We start from the raw sequence: 15,498 nt of genomic DNA on the forward strand, positions 1-15,498 counted from the left end.
AACCCTTTTGGACTTAATTGACATTTCATAGCAGATACTCAACACCTAATAAATATTTGCCTACTTCATACTAGTGTAACAGGCCCCTTTTTACCTGGTTGCTGGGTTAGGGCTTGCCACAAAATAATTTTATAAGTTGGGCCATGAGCCGGGACCAAAACTCCTGCTGGCAGGCTGAAACAAGCTATCTTCTCAATGACTCAGACCACATTGGTTTATTGAATCAAAACTTCAAGTTTATTCTTCCTTCTCTCTGGAACAGGAGAGAGGCTCTTCTTGAACTTAGTTATAAACTTAGAAAATAACAAACTATTTTTATCTGTTAATTTTAATACAAGATGATATTATCATACTCCAAAAGGGTTAGACTCCTTTGCAAATAGGAATCCAGATCTGATGGTAGAGATTGTCAACAGACAATCTTCCGCCTAAGACAGGATCTTTTATAAACTCTGATGATGTCACACTGCCGGCGATCCTCACCCCAAAGTGCCGTGGTTCGGAGGTGGGTGGGTGATCACCATCGCTGGCAGAAGAGATGAGCCATCTCTCCTGCAGCAATCAGTCCTTTCCTGGCTATTATGATTGGGCAGGAGGGGGCCCAAGCCCTCTTGCCCAGTAACACCCCGAACCCCTGACTAAGTTCGGGGCAAGAGGAAGCCCAAGCCCTCTTGCTCTGGTGGCACCCCGAACCCCCGACTATGTTCTGGGCAAGAGGGAGCCCAAGCCCTCTTGCTCCAGCGGCATCCTGACTCCCTTACAGCATTGGGGCAAGAGGGAGCCTAAGCCCTCTTGCCCCGCAATCCCCAACCTCCTCCTGCCAAGTCCGATGGGGCTAGGAGGGAGCCCAAGCCCTCCTGGCCCGGCGACACCCCTAATCCCCACCCCCCACTAAAATACGGGCAGGAGGGATTGCAGGCCCTCCTGCCCTTAATGCAACCCCCATGATCGTCCCCCCAGAATCCCCAATCACCCCCCCTGCCGACCCACGACCCCCCTGCCGACCCCATGACTCCCCCACCCCCATCTCCGTACCTCTCCCTGCTTTAATAAGTATAGCGGCTGCCTGTCCAATCACCAGAAGTAGGGTGCTAAACCCCTCCTGCCGGAAGGCCCCCCCAAAACTCCCAATCGACCCTCCTGCTGTTGATTGGGAGTTTTGGGGCGGCCTTCTGGCAGGAGGGGTTAGGCACCCTCCTGCCGGCAATTGGGAGTGTCGGGGGGCGGGGGGGCAGCCTTCCAGCAGGAGGGGTTGAACACACTCCTGCCAGAGATCGGTCAGGTGGCCGCTATACTTATTGCGGCAGGGAGATCCCTTGCGGAGATAAGTGTAGCGGCCGCGTCTACTCTAACCCGATTCTCTAACCAGTGTCTGTTACATGGATGCCAGTTACAGAATCGGGGTTAGTGTAGGCCTGATTTTGTATAGAACACCCCTCCCGGGCATCCTATATAGAATCAGGGACTCTGTGTCTGTATATGTTTGTTTGATGGAGGATGGGCTGGGGAGGGCTTCAATGGCTTGGAGGGTATAGATGGACTGGAGTGAGCTTTGATGGAGGCTTCAGTAGTTGGAACCTAAGAACAGTACCGGGCAGAACTTTGGATTATTGCTCAGAAATAGCTAAAAAGAAGAAGGAAAAAAAAAAAAACCGACAAGTTTTTAGATTCAATCAGTGTTTTATTCTTTTTTAACTTTGGCCATCACTAACTAATTTAGCCCAGGATATTAAATGTGAACAATTTACAGCTTCTAGCTATTCAGGGCTAAAATCTTCTGCAGATCCTCCTGAAACTTATGTGGGTCCAAGATGATATTCAACCAGGGCTCATATTAGACTTTTAGGGCTCCTTTTACTAAGGTGCGCTAGCGTTTTTAGTGCACACACAAGATTAGCGCGCGCTATAGCGTGTGCTAGCTGAAAAATTACCGCCTGCGTAAATGGAGGCAATAGCGGCTAATGCGCACAGCATTATATCGCATGCTATTCTGCGTGTTAAGGCCCTAATGCACCTTTGTAAAAGGAGCCCTTGGATAGGCTTCAGCTGAATATCTACCAGGATCCACATAACCTTTTTTTCTTTCTTCCCCCCAAAATCCTCCTCCTGAGCCCCTGAAAAATCCCTCCTCCCTCTTCCATCAGCCTCCCCCACTGGAACATTTATCTAACAATTTTCAACTCTCTCTGTGGATTAGGTAGGCCCTCTCAGATCTACCTTAGATTCCTGGTGGTCTAATGGAATATTAGAGGTAGGAGCAACAGCCATTTTCTCAAGTGAGTCACAAGGGGGCTTTGCTGCTGCTTTCAAAACCCCACAGGACCACCAGAGAGCAAATATAGGCCTGAAGAGGTCTACCTAGAGTAGTGGAGAGATGGTGGTGGGGTGACCTTCCCATGGAGAGACTTCTAGATTGTGTGTGCTGTAGGAGGGTGAGAGGGAAGGAGGGATATTGCTAGGATGAACAGAAAAAAAGTAATAGAAGCACCAGCAATATTCATTCCTCTTCTGTTCTGTTCTGGTACTTGCTTTTCAAAAATTGTTTTGCTCTATGAAAACTTAGCATATAAATTTGAGTTTCCAAGCAGATGTTCTACTGCAAATGTATCTTTCAATGGTCATCCTTTTGATTTAGTAATTTATAACATGGATATGTGATAACAATTTGGATATATTTTTTAAGAAAAATGATGGTCTTTAGAAATGGATTGTTAAATAGGAAATTACAGTAAAAAGGATAAATCTACTTACTTGTGGGTAGTGGTATATTGATTGCATATTGTATATTTGACTTGATTCCTCAGCCGAAAGACCTTCACTGATAGCAGCAAGTGTGCCAGAGGTTTTGCAGTTGTAATTAACGATTGCCGTGTCTATTTGTGAAAATATATTCATGGCAGCCCTAAATACTAAGAGTGGATTATTGCCAGGACAATAAAGGTGAAACCCCAACGTAAGGTTGGGTAAGAGCTCTAAGTTGTTAATCTGCTCCACTGCAGAAACAAAGGCCAGAAAGTTGTAGTAGTTTACTGGAACCAAACTGCAATGACATTCAGTATCAGATCATGTAAAACAAACACCCAAACAAAAGGTATGCAAACACGAATATTAAAATTAATTGAAACATATTTCTTCTTCTTTATTCCAGCCAAAAACATATCTCATTCAAATGTCAGTGACCTTGAATTATCCTCAGCAAGAATCTACACTATGCAAGTGCCATCTTCACAAAAGGGACAGAACAAAATGTGCTGCAAGATGCCTCTCTCGCCACATCAAAAATCAAAGACAGGGTAGAGAATCCCAATTTTACCATTTCAGCTCTTGAACTGCTAGTGCAGGAAAAGAAGTTATTTAAATCCTTCAAGTGGGTGGAACCAAGAGCATCTACATCACATTTTGGGGGTGTCTTAGGACTTTCAATCTTGCTAATACAAGGTAAATAAATTCAGTGAAATCAATATTGTCATTTACAAACTAAAATATCCAATAAAGTGGGAAAGTGAACTGATCGTTCATGCTTTTATGCCCTGATTCTATAAAGTCCATCTAAAGCTAGGTGTCTACATCAATGAGTCAAGCTGATATAGGTACCTAACTTAATTGTTTAATAGACTTAATTGGCACTGATAATTTACAATTTGCACTTTGTAATTGACATAAATTGTACTTAATTGGATGTTAGGCTCCGAACTTGGAAGGCCCTATAAATTAGGATGACAATTGACTCCTAAACCTTCTTAGGTGGTGCTAAGCTTGGTTCTATACAGTGTACCTAACTTTTATAGAATCACTCTTTTTAAAAGAAAAAAAATTTCAAATACAGTCAAACCTCGGTTTGCGAGTGTTCTGCAAAACGAGCAAAACATTCTCGCAAAACTTGTCTCGCAACTGAGTGTTGACTCGATTTTCGAGCACCCCTCCGAGAACCGGCATCGCTCCCCTCTGCTCACAAAGGCCCTCCCCTCTCGAACCAGCTCCCCCTGCACAAACTGGAACCCCATGCCTGAACAATTTGAACTTACCCCCCAGTCTGGCACTGGCACGCAGCCCACAGGACATGCCGGTGCCGCTTGAAGATCTTCCTGCCTCTGTCGGGCCTTGAGTATGCATCTGCGCATGTTCAAAGCCTTCTAATTCTCCCTTTTCGCCGAGAATCTCAGAGATCTACGAGAATCTCAGCGAGAGGAAGAATTCTAAGGCTTTGAGCATGCGCAAATGCATGCTCAAGACCCAACAGAGGCAGGAAGATCTTCAAGTGCCAGACGGGGGTAAGTTCAAGTTGTTTGGGCGGGTGGGTGCCGGTTTGCACGGGGGGGGGGGAGCAGTGCAGCTGGCCTCGGGGCGGGGAGGAACATATCAAAGCGAGTTTCCATTATTTCCTATGGGGAAACTCGCTTTGATATACGAGTATTTTAGTTTACGAGCATGCTTCTGGAACAAATTATGCTCGTAAACCAAGGTTCAACTGTATATCAATCACATCAATCAAATATACAGGAATGGGAATACAAACTTATGTATACAACTTAAATCATTCATAAATCAACAAAGAAATCCCATCAAGCCCACATTATTTGGGGAGAAAATTTTTACATAAAGTAATATTAAGGAAATCAAAGAAGGATAAATACATCCTTCACATCAAAAGGCTTTCAACATTTGAAACTCCTATTTCAGAGAAACCTCATAGCTTATAATTCAAGTACCAAATACCAAAAAGAAATTAAGAATGTTCAAGAAAATGTTCCAATTGAAGTGGGTAAAAAAAACACATAATCTTTATTCTGAAATGTAACTAAACATTTACATGGATATTTCAAGAAAAATGTGGCTCCAGATTCCACCACCCTAGACTTAAGAACCAAAAAGGCCTTTCATCTAAGTTGTGTCGACCTTGCCACATATGGAAATATTTGAATTCTAGCACCGCAGAACGTTGTTTGTCTATTCTGAAAATATAATTTCATTATCAATACCTTATTACCTTCATTGATACATGAAACTAAGGGCTCCTTTTATCAAGGTATGCTAAGGGGGTTAGCGCGTCGGACATTTCATCACTCGCTAACCCCCACGGCACACCAAAAAACTAATGCCTCGTCAATGGAGGTGTTAGTGACTAGTGCGGCAGGCAGTTGAACACGCGGTATTCCGTGCGTTAACCGCCTACTGCAGCTTGATAAAAGGAGCCCTAAGAGAGTAGCCCTGGTTTGTATTGTGTCCTGTGAATCTTCCAAAAATTCTGTCAAATTTACATCAATAGAAGCCAATTGGTCTAATCCTTGCACCACTCTGATTTTTTTGTTTCTTAGGAATATAGTAAAGTGATAAAATAGGTATTGATTCTGAATTAGTCAACCCTAATATTTCCCTGAGATACTTATGAAAAAGGATCTCAGAGGATATCAAGTGTGTTTCAGGAAAATTAATTAATCACAAGTTCTGTGCTCTTGTGGCATTTTCCATTCTTTCTAATTTAGCATGTATAGAATGAGAATCTTTCATAGCTGACATGGAAACAGCCTGTAGGTTAGAAACTTGTTTGTCTACCCTGGTCATGTGTGTGCCTAGAATTTTTATATTTGAATCAACATTCTCAAGTTTATTGACTACCTCTTTTGAAAATTCTTGAGATTGAGTTATGACTAATTTCAGCATTTTCTCTATCCTAATATTAATTTGCCACAAGTCATTTAAGGACATACCACGTGAAACAGTTGCTTTTATGCATCCATTGCATTTTGTAGACTCCTTTAATTGCATTGTAACTCACTTTGCATTTAGAACATTACAGCCTGTCTTTGCAGTCTGTTCTTGAAAATTCAAATATTCTATTTCTTGGCTACATAAACCTCTGCCAGAGTGCACCTCATTTCATCCTTGCTGTTTCTGTCCACCCACCTAAGATAATACACTCAGTTCCGAACCATCACACCACAATAGTTATCTCAAGCACTTCAGTTATTCAACCATAGAACTGCTACATCGGGAGACCCCAGAGTTTATTGGTCCAGACTTCTAGCCTGCAAATTTACCATTCCTAAACCCAGTTGACTACTGGATCTGTGGGCTGATACAGTAACATGTCTACCAGACAGTGATAATCTGACATCAAAGACCTTAAACTGTGCCTTCTCTCTGTTTGAGCTGAGCTGAAGCAAAGTGTCATTGATAAGTCCATAGATCACTGGAGGCTAAGACTGAGTGTGTACCTTTGTATGAAGGGAGCACACTTTGAATAGCTGCTTAATTGAAACAGTGCTTTTATTACTGCATTTTTCTGCATTTTGGCTAGTGAACCATGGAGAGGAGGACCCTTACCTATAAGCCCTCTAACCACTGCATGCATGGTGAAACATGTGCACCTACCATAAAAAGCCCAAACCCTTATGTACTGCCATATAAGTGGTAACAGCAGCCATAAGGGCTATTAGGGTGGTAGACAGGTGGGTCTAGTAGGTTCTGGGGGGTATTTTTGGGGCTCACCATGACCTATAAGGTTGTTGTGGTGAAATGTGTATGTGGTACCCTTTTTGTGAAGTTCACAGCAGTGCCCTGTAAGGTACCCAACTACTCTGATGCAATATTTGGGTATCTAGTCCATCACTTTGCTGACCCTGCCCATGTCTAAAAGGTCATGTTCTGGGCATTTTTGACTTGTGCTAATTTTTGGATGAGAATGGGGTATAATGATAGACGATCAAATGGCTCGTCGTCCAACTAGACGATTTTCAAAAAAAATATTTTGGACGTATTTTACGAGAATGGACATTTTACTTAGCCAACTTTGGATGACTAGCAACTTAGGCCAAAAATGGACATTTCTTTTGATTATGCCCCTCCACATCTTTAGAGGTCTGCCTAGTAGGCTATAAAACACCATACACATTGTTAACTGTATTTCACTATATCATGCCTTTATATAATATATATTAACACACGTGGGAAATCTCAGAACGCCACCTGTATAATAAAGTGCACTATAATACAGCGTGGCAGCACTCGTCACCGACTCACCCAATTGTGTGACTAACCTAATCTAAATTCTTTTTAAAAGATTTTATCATTTTTTTGTCGTTTATAAATATAATTTCCTACTTCTATTTACCTATTCAATAAATAACCGGCCAGATATTAACTTGATGGTTGGTATATCAAAATTAATAAAACTTGAAACTTGAAAACTTGAAATATTTTAAGAATACCATATAAATTCATATTCACTCATATTAAATATTCTTCAAAAGATTCAATTCATCACTTCATCATAAATTTCCTATATGCCTCTTATCGTTTTCAAATTCATTATTCTAAGCCCCACCAGAAACAGTGAACAAATAAGCTAAGTGTTTGATATTCAGGGGAATGAAAATTAATGTAAATATGACAACTAATGAAAACCAATGAAACTATAGAATATGAATTTGAAAACGATAAGAAGCATATAGGAAATTTATGATGAAGTGATGAATTGAATCTTTTGAAGAATATTTAATATGAGTGAATATGAATTGATATGGTATTCTTAAAATATTTATTGAATAGGTAAATAGAAGTAGGAAATTATATTTATAAATGACAAAAAAATGATAAAATCTTAGTAAAAAGAATTTAAATTAGGTTAGTTATATACAGAAATATAGTTATCAATGTGTATGGTGTTTTATTCTTAAGTGAGTTTGAGTTCCTACGTGGACTGTGATAGTAGGCTATAAAACAATACAGGTCAACAGGCAGACAGAGGAAAAGGGGAGAAGGAGGAGCTATGGTATCCAAGAATTTCCTGCAAATTGAGGTAGTTCCTTATACAAAACAGAGTTCTCATTCTATCTACTAAACAATGATCCTTTACAACAGCCTATAGGCCTTATGCTTTGCTACAGTTCTCCTCGATCTTGGTTGTAAGTTGCTCCAAAGGTGTTTGAGTTTATATCCAATTCTGCATTATCATGTTCCTCTCTGATATTATTAGGTGATTTTAATCTGCCTTTGAAAAATACTTTAAAGTTCTTTATTGATTTTCCAAATTATCAACAGTGCAATAATCAAATAGATGTACATATAATACTTCAATAAAAGCACATTCATCTTGCAGAACTACATGAATATTTTTACCCCTCCCACCACCAAATGACTAGTCAAGAAAAAAGACAAATATATTGATTCCTTCAGTAATCTTTCCCAATTTAAATTGATAGTATATCCACACCCCCTCCCACCCTCCCACTCACCGAGATTCGTTGAAAAATACTTTAGATAATGATGTGAATGATCTTAGTTTCTTGACATTTTTTCCTTCTTATACAATAACAGATTCTATTCATGAAAAGGGCCTCTTGTTGGATATGGTCACAGTAAATGAGCCAAGCATATTTTCTTTTAGTGAATTGTCACCTTTAGTTTGATGAGACCATTATCTATGTACATTTACCATGATCATATAATAAAAACCCAAATCCAAAAGGAAAGTCAATCAAATTTTGAGGGAAGATTGATGTTCAATAGCTTGGGATCATCTCTATACATACTTAATTCCAATCCTGACCTAAATCACCTAGAATGGCTGAAAACTATAGAGTACAAATTAACGAAATAAGGAAACTTCTAGAAATGTCCAAATAGATATAAACACCAGATAATGAGGACAAAACTATATTAAATTGATTTTTCCGCTAGACCTCAAACACCCAAGGTACTACTTAATATTTCTATTCGTACCCTTACTGGGATGGTATTTTCATCATTGGTCTTAGCAAGCAGCATGTGCAAAAAATTTTTAATATAAATTAATTTTCTCTTCCAGGTCTGCATAAATTATAAAGTGCATAGAGTGCTATAAAGTGCTATAGAGTGCTGTAAAGGAAAGGCACTTATCTTTATGCCTGACTATTGATTTAATTTTAGCCCTTTGAGTATACATGTCCAGGGTGAGTGGGAGGGTAGGAGGGGGTGAGGATATACCATCAATTTAAATTGGGAAAGATTACTGAAGGAATCAATATATTTGTCTTTTTTCTTGATTAGTCATTTGGGTGAGAGGGGTAAAAAATGTTCATGTATTTCTGTAAGATGAATATGCTTTTATTGAATTATTATATGTACATCCATTTGATTATTGCACTATTGCTAGTTTGGAAAATCAATAAAGAACTTTAAAAAATCCATGGTTCTCCAAAGAACTGAGGAACCTAAAAAAAGAATGTTGAAAATTGGAATGGACTTGGAGGAAGTCAGGTGATCAATGGCTCAGAAAAATGGAGGAAATTATACTCATAGTACAACTGTCAAATCAAACAATATAAACACAATTTTTTTTTTTTCAAATATAATTGGGGTAGAACAAGCCAGATTTCAGGAATATGTTTAACATTCTGACAAACTAACTGATTGTTCTGCGAATCTCTCAAATATACATTCTCCTATACCAATAATACTAGCCCTGTATTTCACAAATAAAATCAAGACCATAGTCCAGATATTTGGAAACTCTACAGTTTAACCTTCAACACACATATCACCTCTCTAGTGAAAAAAAATATGATGAGGCAACTGAGGACAATAAGTCTGGTCCTAACCCAGATCAGTTTCAGGACTGTAGCATAAGCTGTCTTAATACCATACCTGGACAATTTTTAAGAAAGAACTCAAGAGATTACAACTCCTAGAAAACACTGCTGCAAGACTAATTTTCAAAATGAATCAGTACAAAAAAGCGAGTCCGCTATTAGAATAACAGCACTAGTTGCCTATGAAAAAGTGAATCAAATTTAAGATAGCCTGCATGATACACAAAGTGATCTATGGAGAAAACTTAAATGGACTAACTTTGAAATTAAAGTTCCACAATCCTTTTTCAATTCACGACCATTGCAACATTTCAAACTATCCTTCCCATCACCTCAACAAGCTCAGCAGAAGAAGGTGTTTGAAGCTACCTATGAATACCAAGGATCTTTTATCCAGAACAAACTGTCAATATAACTAAGACAACCCACTACCTTGACTTCTAGAAAAAACTTAAGACATAACTCTTTTCTCTTTAGCCAACTTCCTATTCTTCACCTCTTCTCTCTAACAACCACAGGATCAGGCTTAAAAATATAAGGTCAAGAACGATCTAATTTTTATTGTAAACTGCATAGATCCTTGTAGAGAACTGCAGTGTATAAGACACTTTATTTTGTTGTATTGTATAATCTATCAGATAATGCCATTTCTGAGGGAAGTTTACTTAGTATACCAACAAATAGAGTATGGGCAACTTTTAATGCAGTCATAGGAAATGAACTATGACCACTGGTAAATAGCTTGTGTAGGATGGGTTGCCAACTGGATCTATGTCTATCATATCTGTATCATTATATGCCAGAAGAAGTGTTTAAATGGTCAGTTGAGATTATCAATTCTACTCTAATACAAGGATGATTATCAGAGGCACTTGGTGAAATCTTTCTTAAACCCATCCCAACTGGAATAGTCGTAGACCCATCACCAGCTACCAGTTTTAGGCTGATAGCAAGTATACATTGCATGACAATTGATAGAGTCTGTAGTTGCCTCCCAGCTAAAAGATTATATTACAGAAGTCAAAAATCACTCAATGGGTGTAATAGTGAAATCAATACTTCTAGAACACACACTTAGAATTCAAAAATATGCTCAGAGACATGAAGGCAACAATGAGAAAATTTCTGTAAACTGTAATAACTGTAATAATGTAATCCGCCTTGAACCGCGAGGTAAGGGTGGAATATAAATCACTAATGTAATATAATGTAATGTTATATTGTAATATTATATTGTAATGTTGTAAATTCCAGTAGAAAACAAAATTCTTTGCTGAAAACTAACAGAAAAAGTTCCTATACTTTGAACAGTCACAAGCAATCACTTAGCTTGATCAAAGGTGCCGATGGGGCCCGTTTCGATCCTGTGTCAGGGAACCAAATGGAGCACTCAGCAAAGCTCTTAAAAAGTGGTAGTGTCTCAAAAATTCAAGTTTCACTCATATATACGAGCCTCCTCCACTTCTATCATATGAAAAAATGGAATCAGATTCAATACTGAGAAATCCTTCAGAGTTTTGGGAGTCACTCTATACAGTTCACTTAGATTTGAAAATCATGTCAATAACTTAATCTGAAAGTCTTTAGTTAAAACAGTTAAGAAGGATTAGACCACATTTTTTTCTAGTAACATTACAGGATACTGGTCAAATTGATTATTCTATCACTGTTATTCTATTGTAATGCTATTCCCAGGAAATTCAGTGAAATTAATGAAAAAATCCAACTGATACAGAACACAGCAGCAAGACTTATATTTTATAAATCAAGATATGGTCACAATACACCACCATTTATGGAGTTACATTGGCTCCTGGTATAATTCAAATTATTTAAATATAAAACTTCAAAAGTTTAGAATTCACTACCCAGAGAAATTCATATTACTACTGTGTATGTTCTGTTTCACATTAATGTGACAACATGACTCTTCCTGAAATTTTGATTAAGGGTCTAGCTGGACCCTGATTTTACATTCTATGCCTACCTCTATGATGTGACATTGATATCTGTGACCCACAGTATCAAAAGTCTTTGTTAGGAAGTTAATCTGATTCCTGCCACATCAACTCCGCGACGAATCACGACTCGATAAATTTAAGACAGATTTAAAAACTTTTTTATTTTGCGATGCCTTCGCTAACACTTAGAGCCATCATCCCCTTTTTTTTATTTTTTTATTCTATTTATCAACAATAACCGCTTTCTTTAAAGCGTCCCTCTTCATTATGTTTTATCCTAACCCCACTATCTCCATTTTCTTCTTAAATATGTAACTTCACCCTCCCTTCCCTTCTATCCTCACTGTCTAGTTCGTCTTGTAATGTTATCTGTATATACACAATACCTCTTTTTTTAGTTTTTTTTTAGTTTCTCTTTCTTTTAAACATATTGTTAACCGGCCAGATATTAACTTGATGGTTGGTATATCAAAATTAATAAAACTTGAAACTTGAAACTTGAAACTTGATTCTAACTTGCATTGAATGTTTATTTCTATGCAATGACAATAATGTTGTAACCTGCCTCCTTCTCTGCTTTGGAAGATTTAGAGGGATATAAAATCACATAAAATATAAAATGATTGAAACCCTGTTGCATAAATTTATAGTTAATTCAAATGTTGGTGTCAGTTTTCCATTTAGAGCTTACTAGACCCTAAAATTTAGATGCAGCAGAAAAAAAAAAATCCAGTTAATTGCCATTATTCAGATTCTGGCCAGTGCTAAAAATTCAGCAGCATTTATCTAGATAACAGGTGCTTTTTAATGGATAAATGTTTTTGGAATATTGACACATTGATATCTTTTTCTGCCTTTATACTGTTCCACAGCTACCAAAGTTTTAGGAACATAATTTGGAATTTGAATTGGCAATAGAATCCTAAATTTAAGTAATCCAACCAAGTCAACTTCAAAAGTCCAACTAATATCATTAGCTCCCCCAACTAGTAATCATCCAATATAAAATTCACAAGCATAACTCTTATGTGGATGGATTAACCCATGTTACTTACTCTTTATATTGAGTCAACATAGGGGGATCTGTGAAGGAAAATGGCATAGTAGGCTGCAAATTGGTCATAGCTACTATTCCCCCAATTATGATGTCCCCATTCCTGTGATAACCAGGTGATACCATCAGATCCTGCCCTAAAGAGCAAGAACACTCGGCAAGCATCATTAGGACACTGAAAGTCACTAAAAAAATCAGAAGAGAATGAGTTTGCAGCTTCAAAGCTGCAAAATAGTTTGTCCCACAAAACATCTGCTGAGACTGAATATAATTCATTGGTCTGGTATAAGAAGTTACAGGGTTCTTGCTGATCCCACATAAATTCATCTTTATATTATTGACGTCCCCCTAAAATCCAGTTATTTTCATACTAGAAAAAGGTACATAAGCAAAGAAACAAAAAAAAAAAAATCAAATTCATGGGAGGGGGTGTCATTTAAGCCTGTTGCTGATTTGAGTTTAACTCTCCCACTAAGGCTACAGTAGCTTTATACTGTCCTTCTACTCAGAGATTAATCTCAAGGGACATCTTCTGTAGTTCTGTATATTTAGCATTAAATATAGTTTGCTGCTGTTTTTAAAGCTAAACTCATATTAACATACTATTCTGGCTTAAATGTGTTGAGGTCAGTATAACACAAATTTAAGTTATTGCATGTGTGGGGAGGGATTTTGTAACAGGGTACCTAAGCTCAGGTTTGAAAAAAAGACCTATGGCATCAAAGTGCCTTTCCCAAAACAGGATTCCCAAAGAATTTCACTGGGTGGTCATGTCGTGAACAATTGGCAGAAAAAGGGATAGTAGCCCTGAGGAAACCCCCTCTAAGGGTGAAACATGTTGGCTCATTAATCCCTTATTAGTCATCAACCACCAGCCAGCTAAGTATTCTATTTATGAAATACTCCTTTAAAGTATTTATTGTTTTAAGATTAAAATAGCTGAAAAACAAATAAGAAATTTAGACACACACTATATATTGACCCAATGACGATTGGGTGCATAAAGCCAGAAGATATGATATGGTGATCTTCTGGTGGCATCTCTGAGGGCAAAAAATCTATTGAAAAACTCACGTTTTTGCACAAGGAAGTAAGGGTGAATTAACACTTTCACCTGGGTTGTACTATTTCCCAAAACAGTGTCACACCTGCACCTACACAAATACCTTCTGAAATCCACAGAAATGCAGAAATGCCCTCAAATTTACACCATCTCCAAAAATCATGTAAATAAGTTCATACAATACACAATCACTTCATTCTTCTGTAAACACCTATATGAAGATCCCATAAAAAGAGCACATTCCTTCCATACACATACTTTTCCATGTCAATGTGGTCACGTCATATTATCAAAATTGGCACTCGGCACTTGTTGCCTCCCACCCACTCTCAATACCTTGCAAGTATTACACAGACACGCTGTTCTTCGACAATATGTGGATTTATTAATGGCCACAGCTGAAAATGCCCTACTACAACATCATCTACAAACCAACAAATTCCAACATACCAAAACTTTCACCATGCACAATTTAGAAACCAATGTATATCATCATATTCATTCACCTGAACATTATATATATATATATATATATATATATATATGTATATGTATATATATATATATATATACATATACATATATATATATATATATATATATACACACCATAGGTACATCATATTGCCCAGCATCTCTGGCTGGACCACCGTTGTTCTTGTGGGAGAGCCGTTCAAGCTGCCCCGCCTTCTCCCCATCCCGTTCAAGGAGGGGCCCTCCACCTGTCGGTTGTTGAAGTCATGTCAAACGGCCTCCCCACCATCCAAGCCGGGAGACAAGCAAGCCACTGAGTGCTTACCTCACTTGCTTCTGCAAGGCTCTACGTTGTCACATCTTTTGCTATCAACAACTGTAACACAATGTTCTTCCTTATCTGTATGTTGTGCCTATGACCCCACTAGGATTCTTTCCGCCACAACCCGATATAGCGAAACCTCGCTTATCTCAATCAGGCCTTAGGATTAGTGGGGATGGGCAGACCCGCTATGCCTAAGGCCTGATTGGTCCAGGCTTCTAGAGCCTGGGCCAATCAGGCCGTAGATTTAGCGGGGATGGGCCGGGAAGGGACGGGCCCGTCTCATTTCCATGAGGCGGGCCCGTCGGCTGGACGGCAGCAAGACCCGTCCAGCTGACCAACATGTAAAGGTTAGTTGGGGGGAGGGAGGTTAGTTTTGGGGGTGGGGGGTCGTCGGGTTTTTTGGCAGGAGGATTGGGCATCCTCCTGCCCGCGATTACCAGTTTGGGGGGAGGGGGTTCCAGGGGGGTTCCGGCAGGAGGACTGGGCATCCTCCTGTTGGCAATGGGACAGGCGGCCGCGACTGCGGCTGCTATACTTATTGCAGCAGGGAGATCCCTTGCTGCCATAAGTATAGCGGCCGTGTCTACTTACAATGTAGACCAGCATTTTGCTGACCTACATTTTAAGCTTCTTTTCCTCTCCTAGGGAGACGCGTAGGGCCGCCTAGGTTCACCTAAGACCCGCCTAAGGCCTTTAGGCGAGCTTAGGCGTCTTGTGGGTCTCCCTAGGCTCCCGGAGGCGCCTTCAATATAGGCGGCTTGCCTGGGGAGCATTTTTTTTAAAAACGTGCATCCCGATTGCCTAAAATCGGGACGCACTTTGGAGAATCAGGCCCTAAATGCTTTAATCTGCTCCAATGATCATTGAGTAGCATTTGCAATTCTTGCCAATCAAACCATGTACAATAAAATTAGGCACGTATGCATGAAACTTCTAGCACCATGCATTTAAACACAAAGTAATATCAAGATAATTTCCCAACTTACCCTTCTTTAGCTTCTTGAGTCCAATGAACATAAAGCTAACCTTGAACATTGCTGACTGTGTATGAG

General features: G+C 39.0%; 1 protein-coding gene across 1 annotated transcript in view; it reads right to left on the bottom strand.

Annotated features, from left to right (window-relative positions):
• The window catches only part of LOC117346254 (vomeronasal type-2 receptor 116-like), a 54,710-nt gene extending 39,229 nt beyond the window's left edge, over nt 1-15,481 (bottom strand). Inside the window, exons 1-3 of the mRNA XM_033915656.1 lie at nt 15,433-15,481; nt 12,586-12,769; nt 2,752-3,040 (exon numbers count right to left, since the gene is read on the bottom strand). Coding sequence (XP_033771547.1) covers nt 2,752-3,040; nt 12,586-12,769; nt 15,433-15,481 — 522 coding nt within the window. The remainder of the gene's footprint in view (nt 1-2,751; nt 3,041-12,585; nt 12,770-15,432) is intronic.
• Nucleotides 15,482-15,498: the final 17 nt, after the last annotated feature.

The sequence above is a fragment of the Geotrypetes seraphini genome, chromosome 12 (genome assembly GCF_902459505.1).
Source record: "Geotrypetes seraphini chromosome 12, aGeoSer1.1, whole genome shotgun sequence".
In the NCBI taxonomy this organism is placed as follows: Eukaryota; Metazoa; Chordata; class Amphibia; order Gymnophiona; family Dermophiidae; genus Geotrypetes; species Geotrypetes seraphini.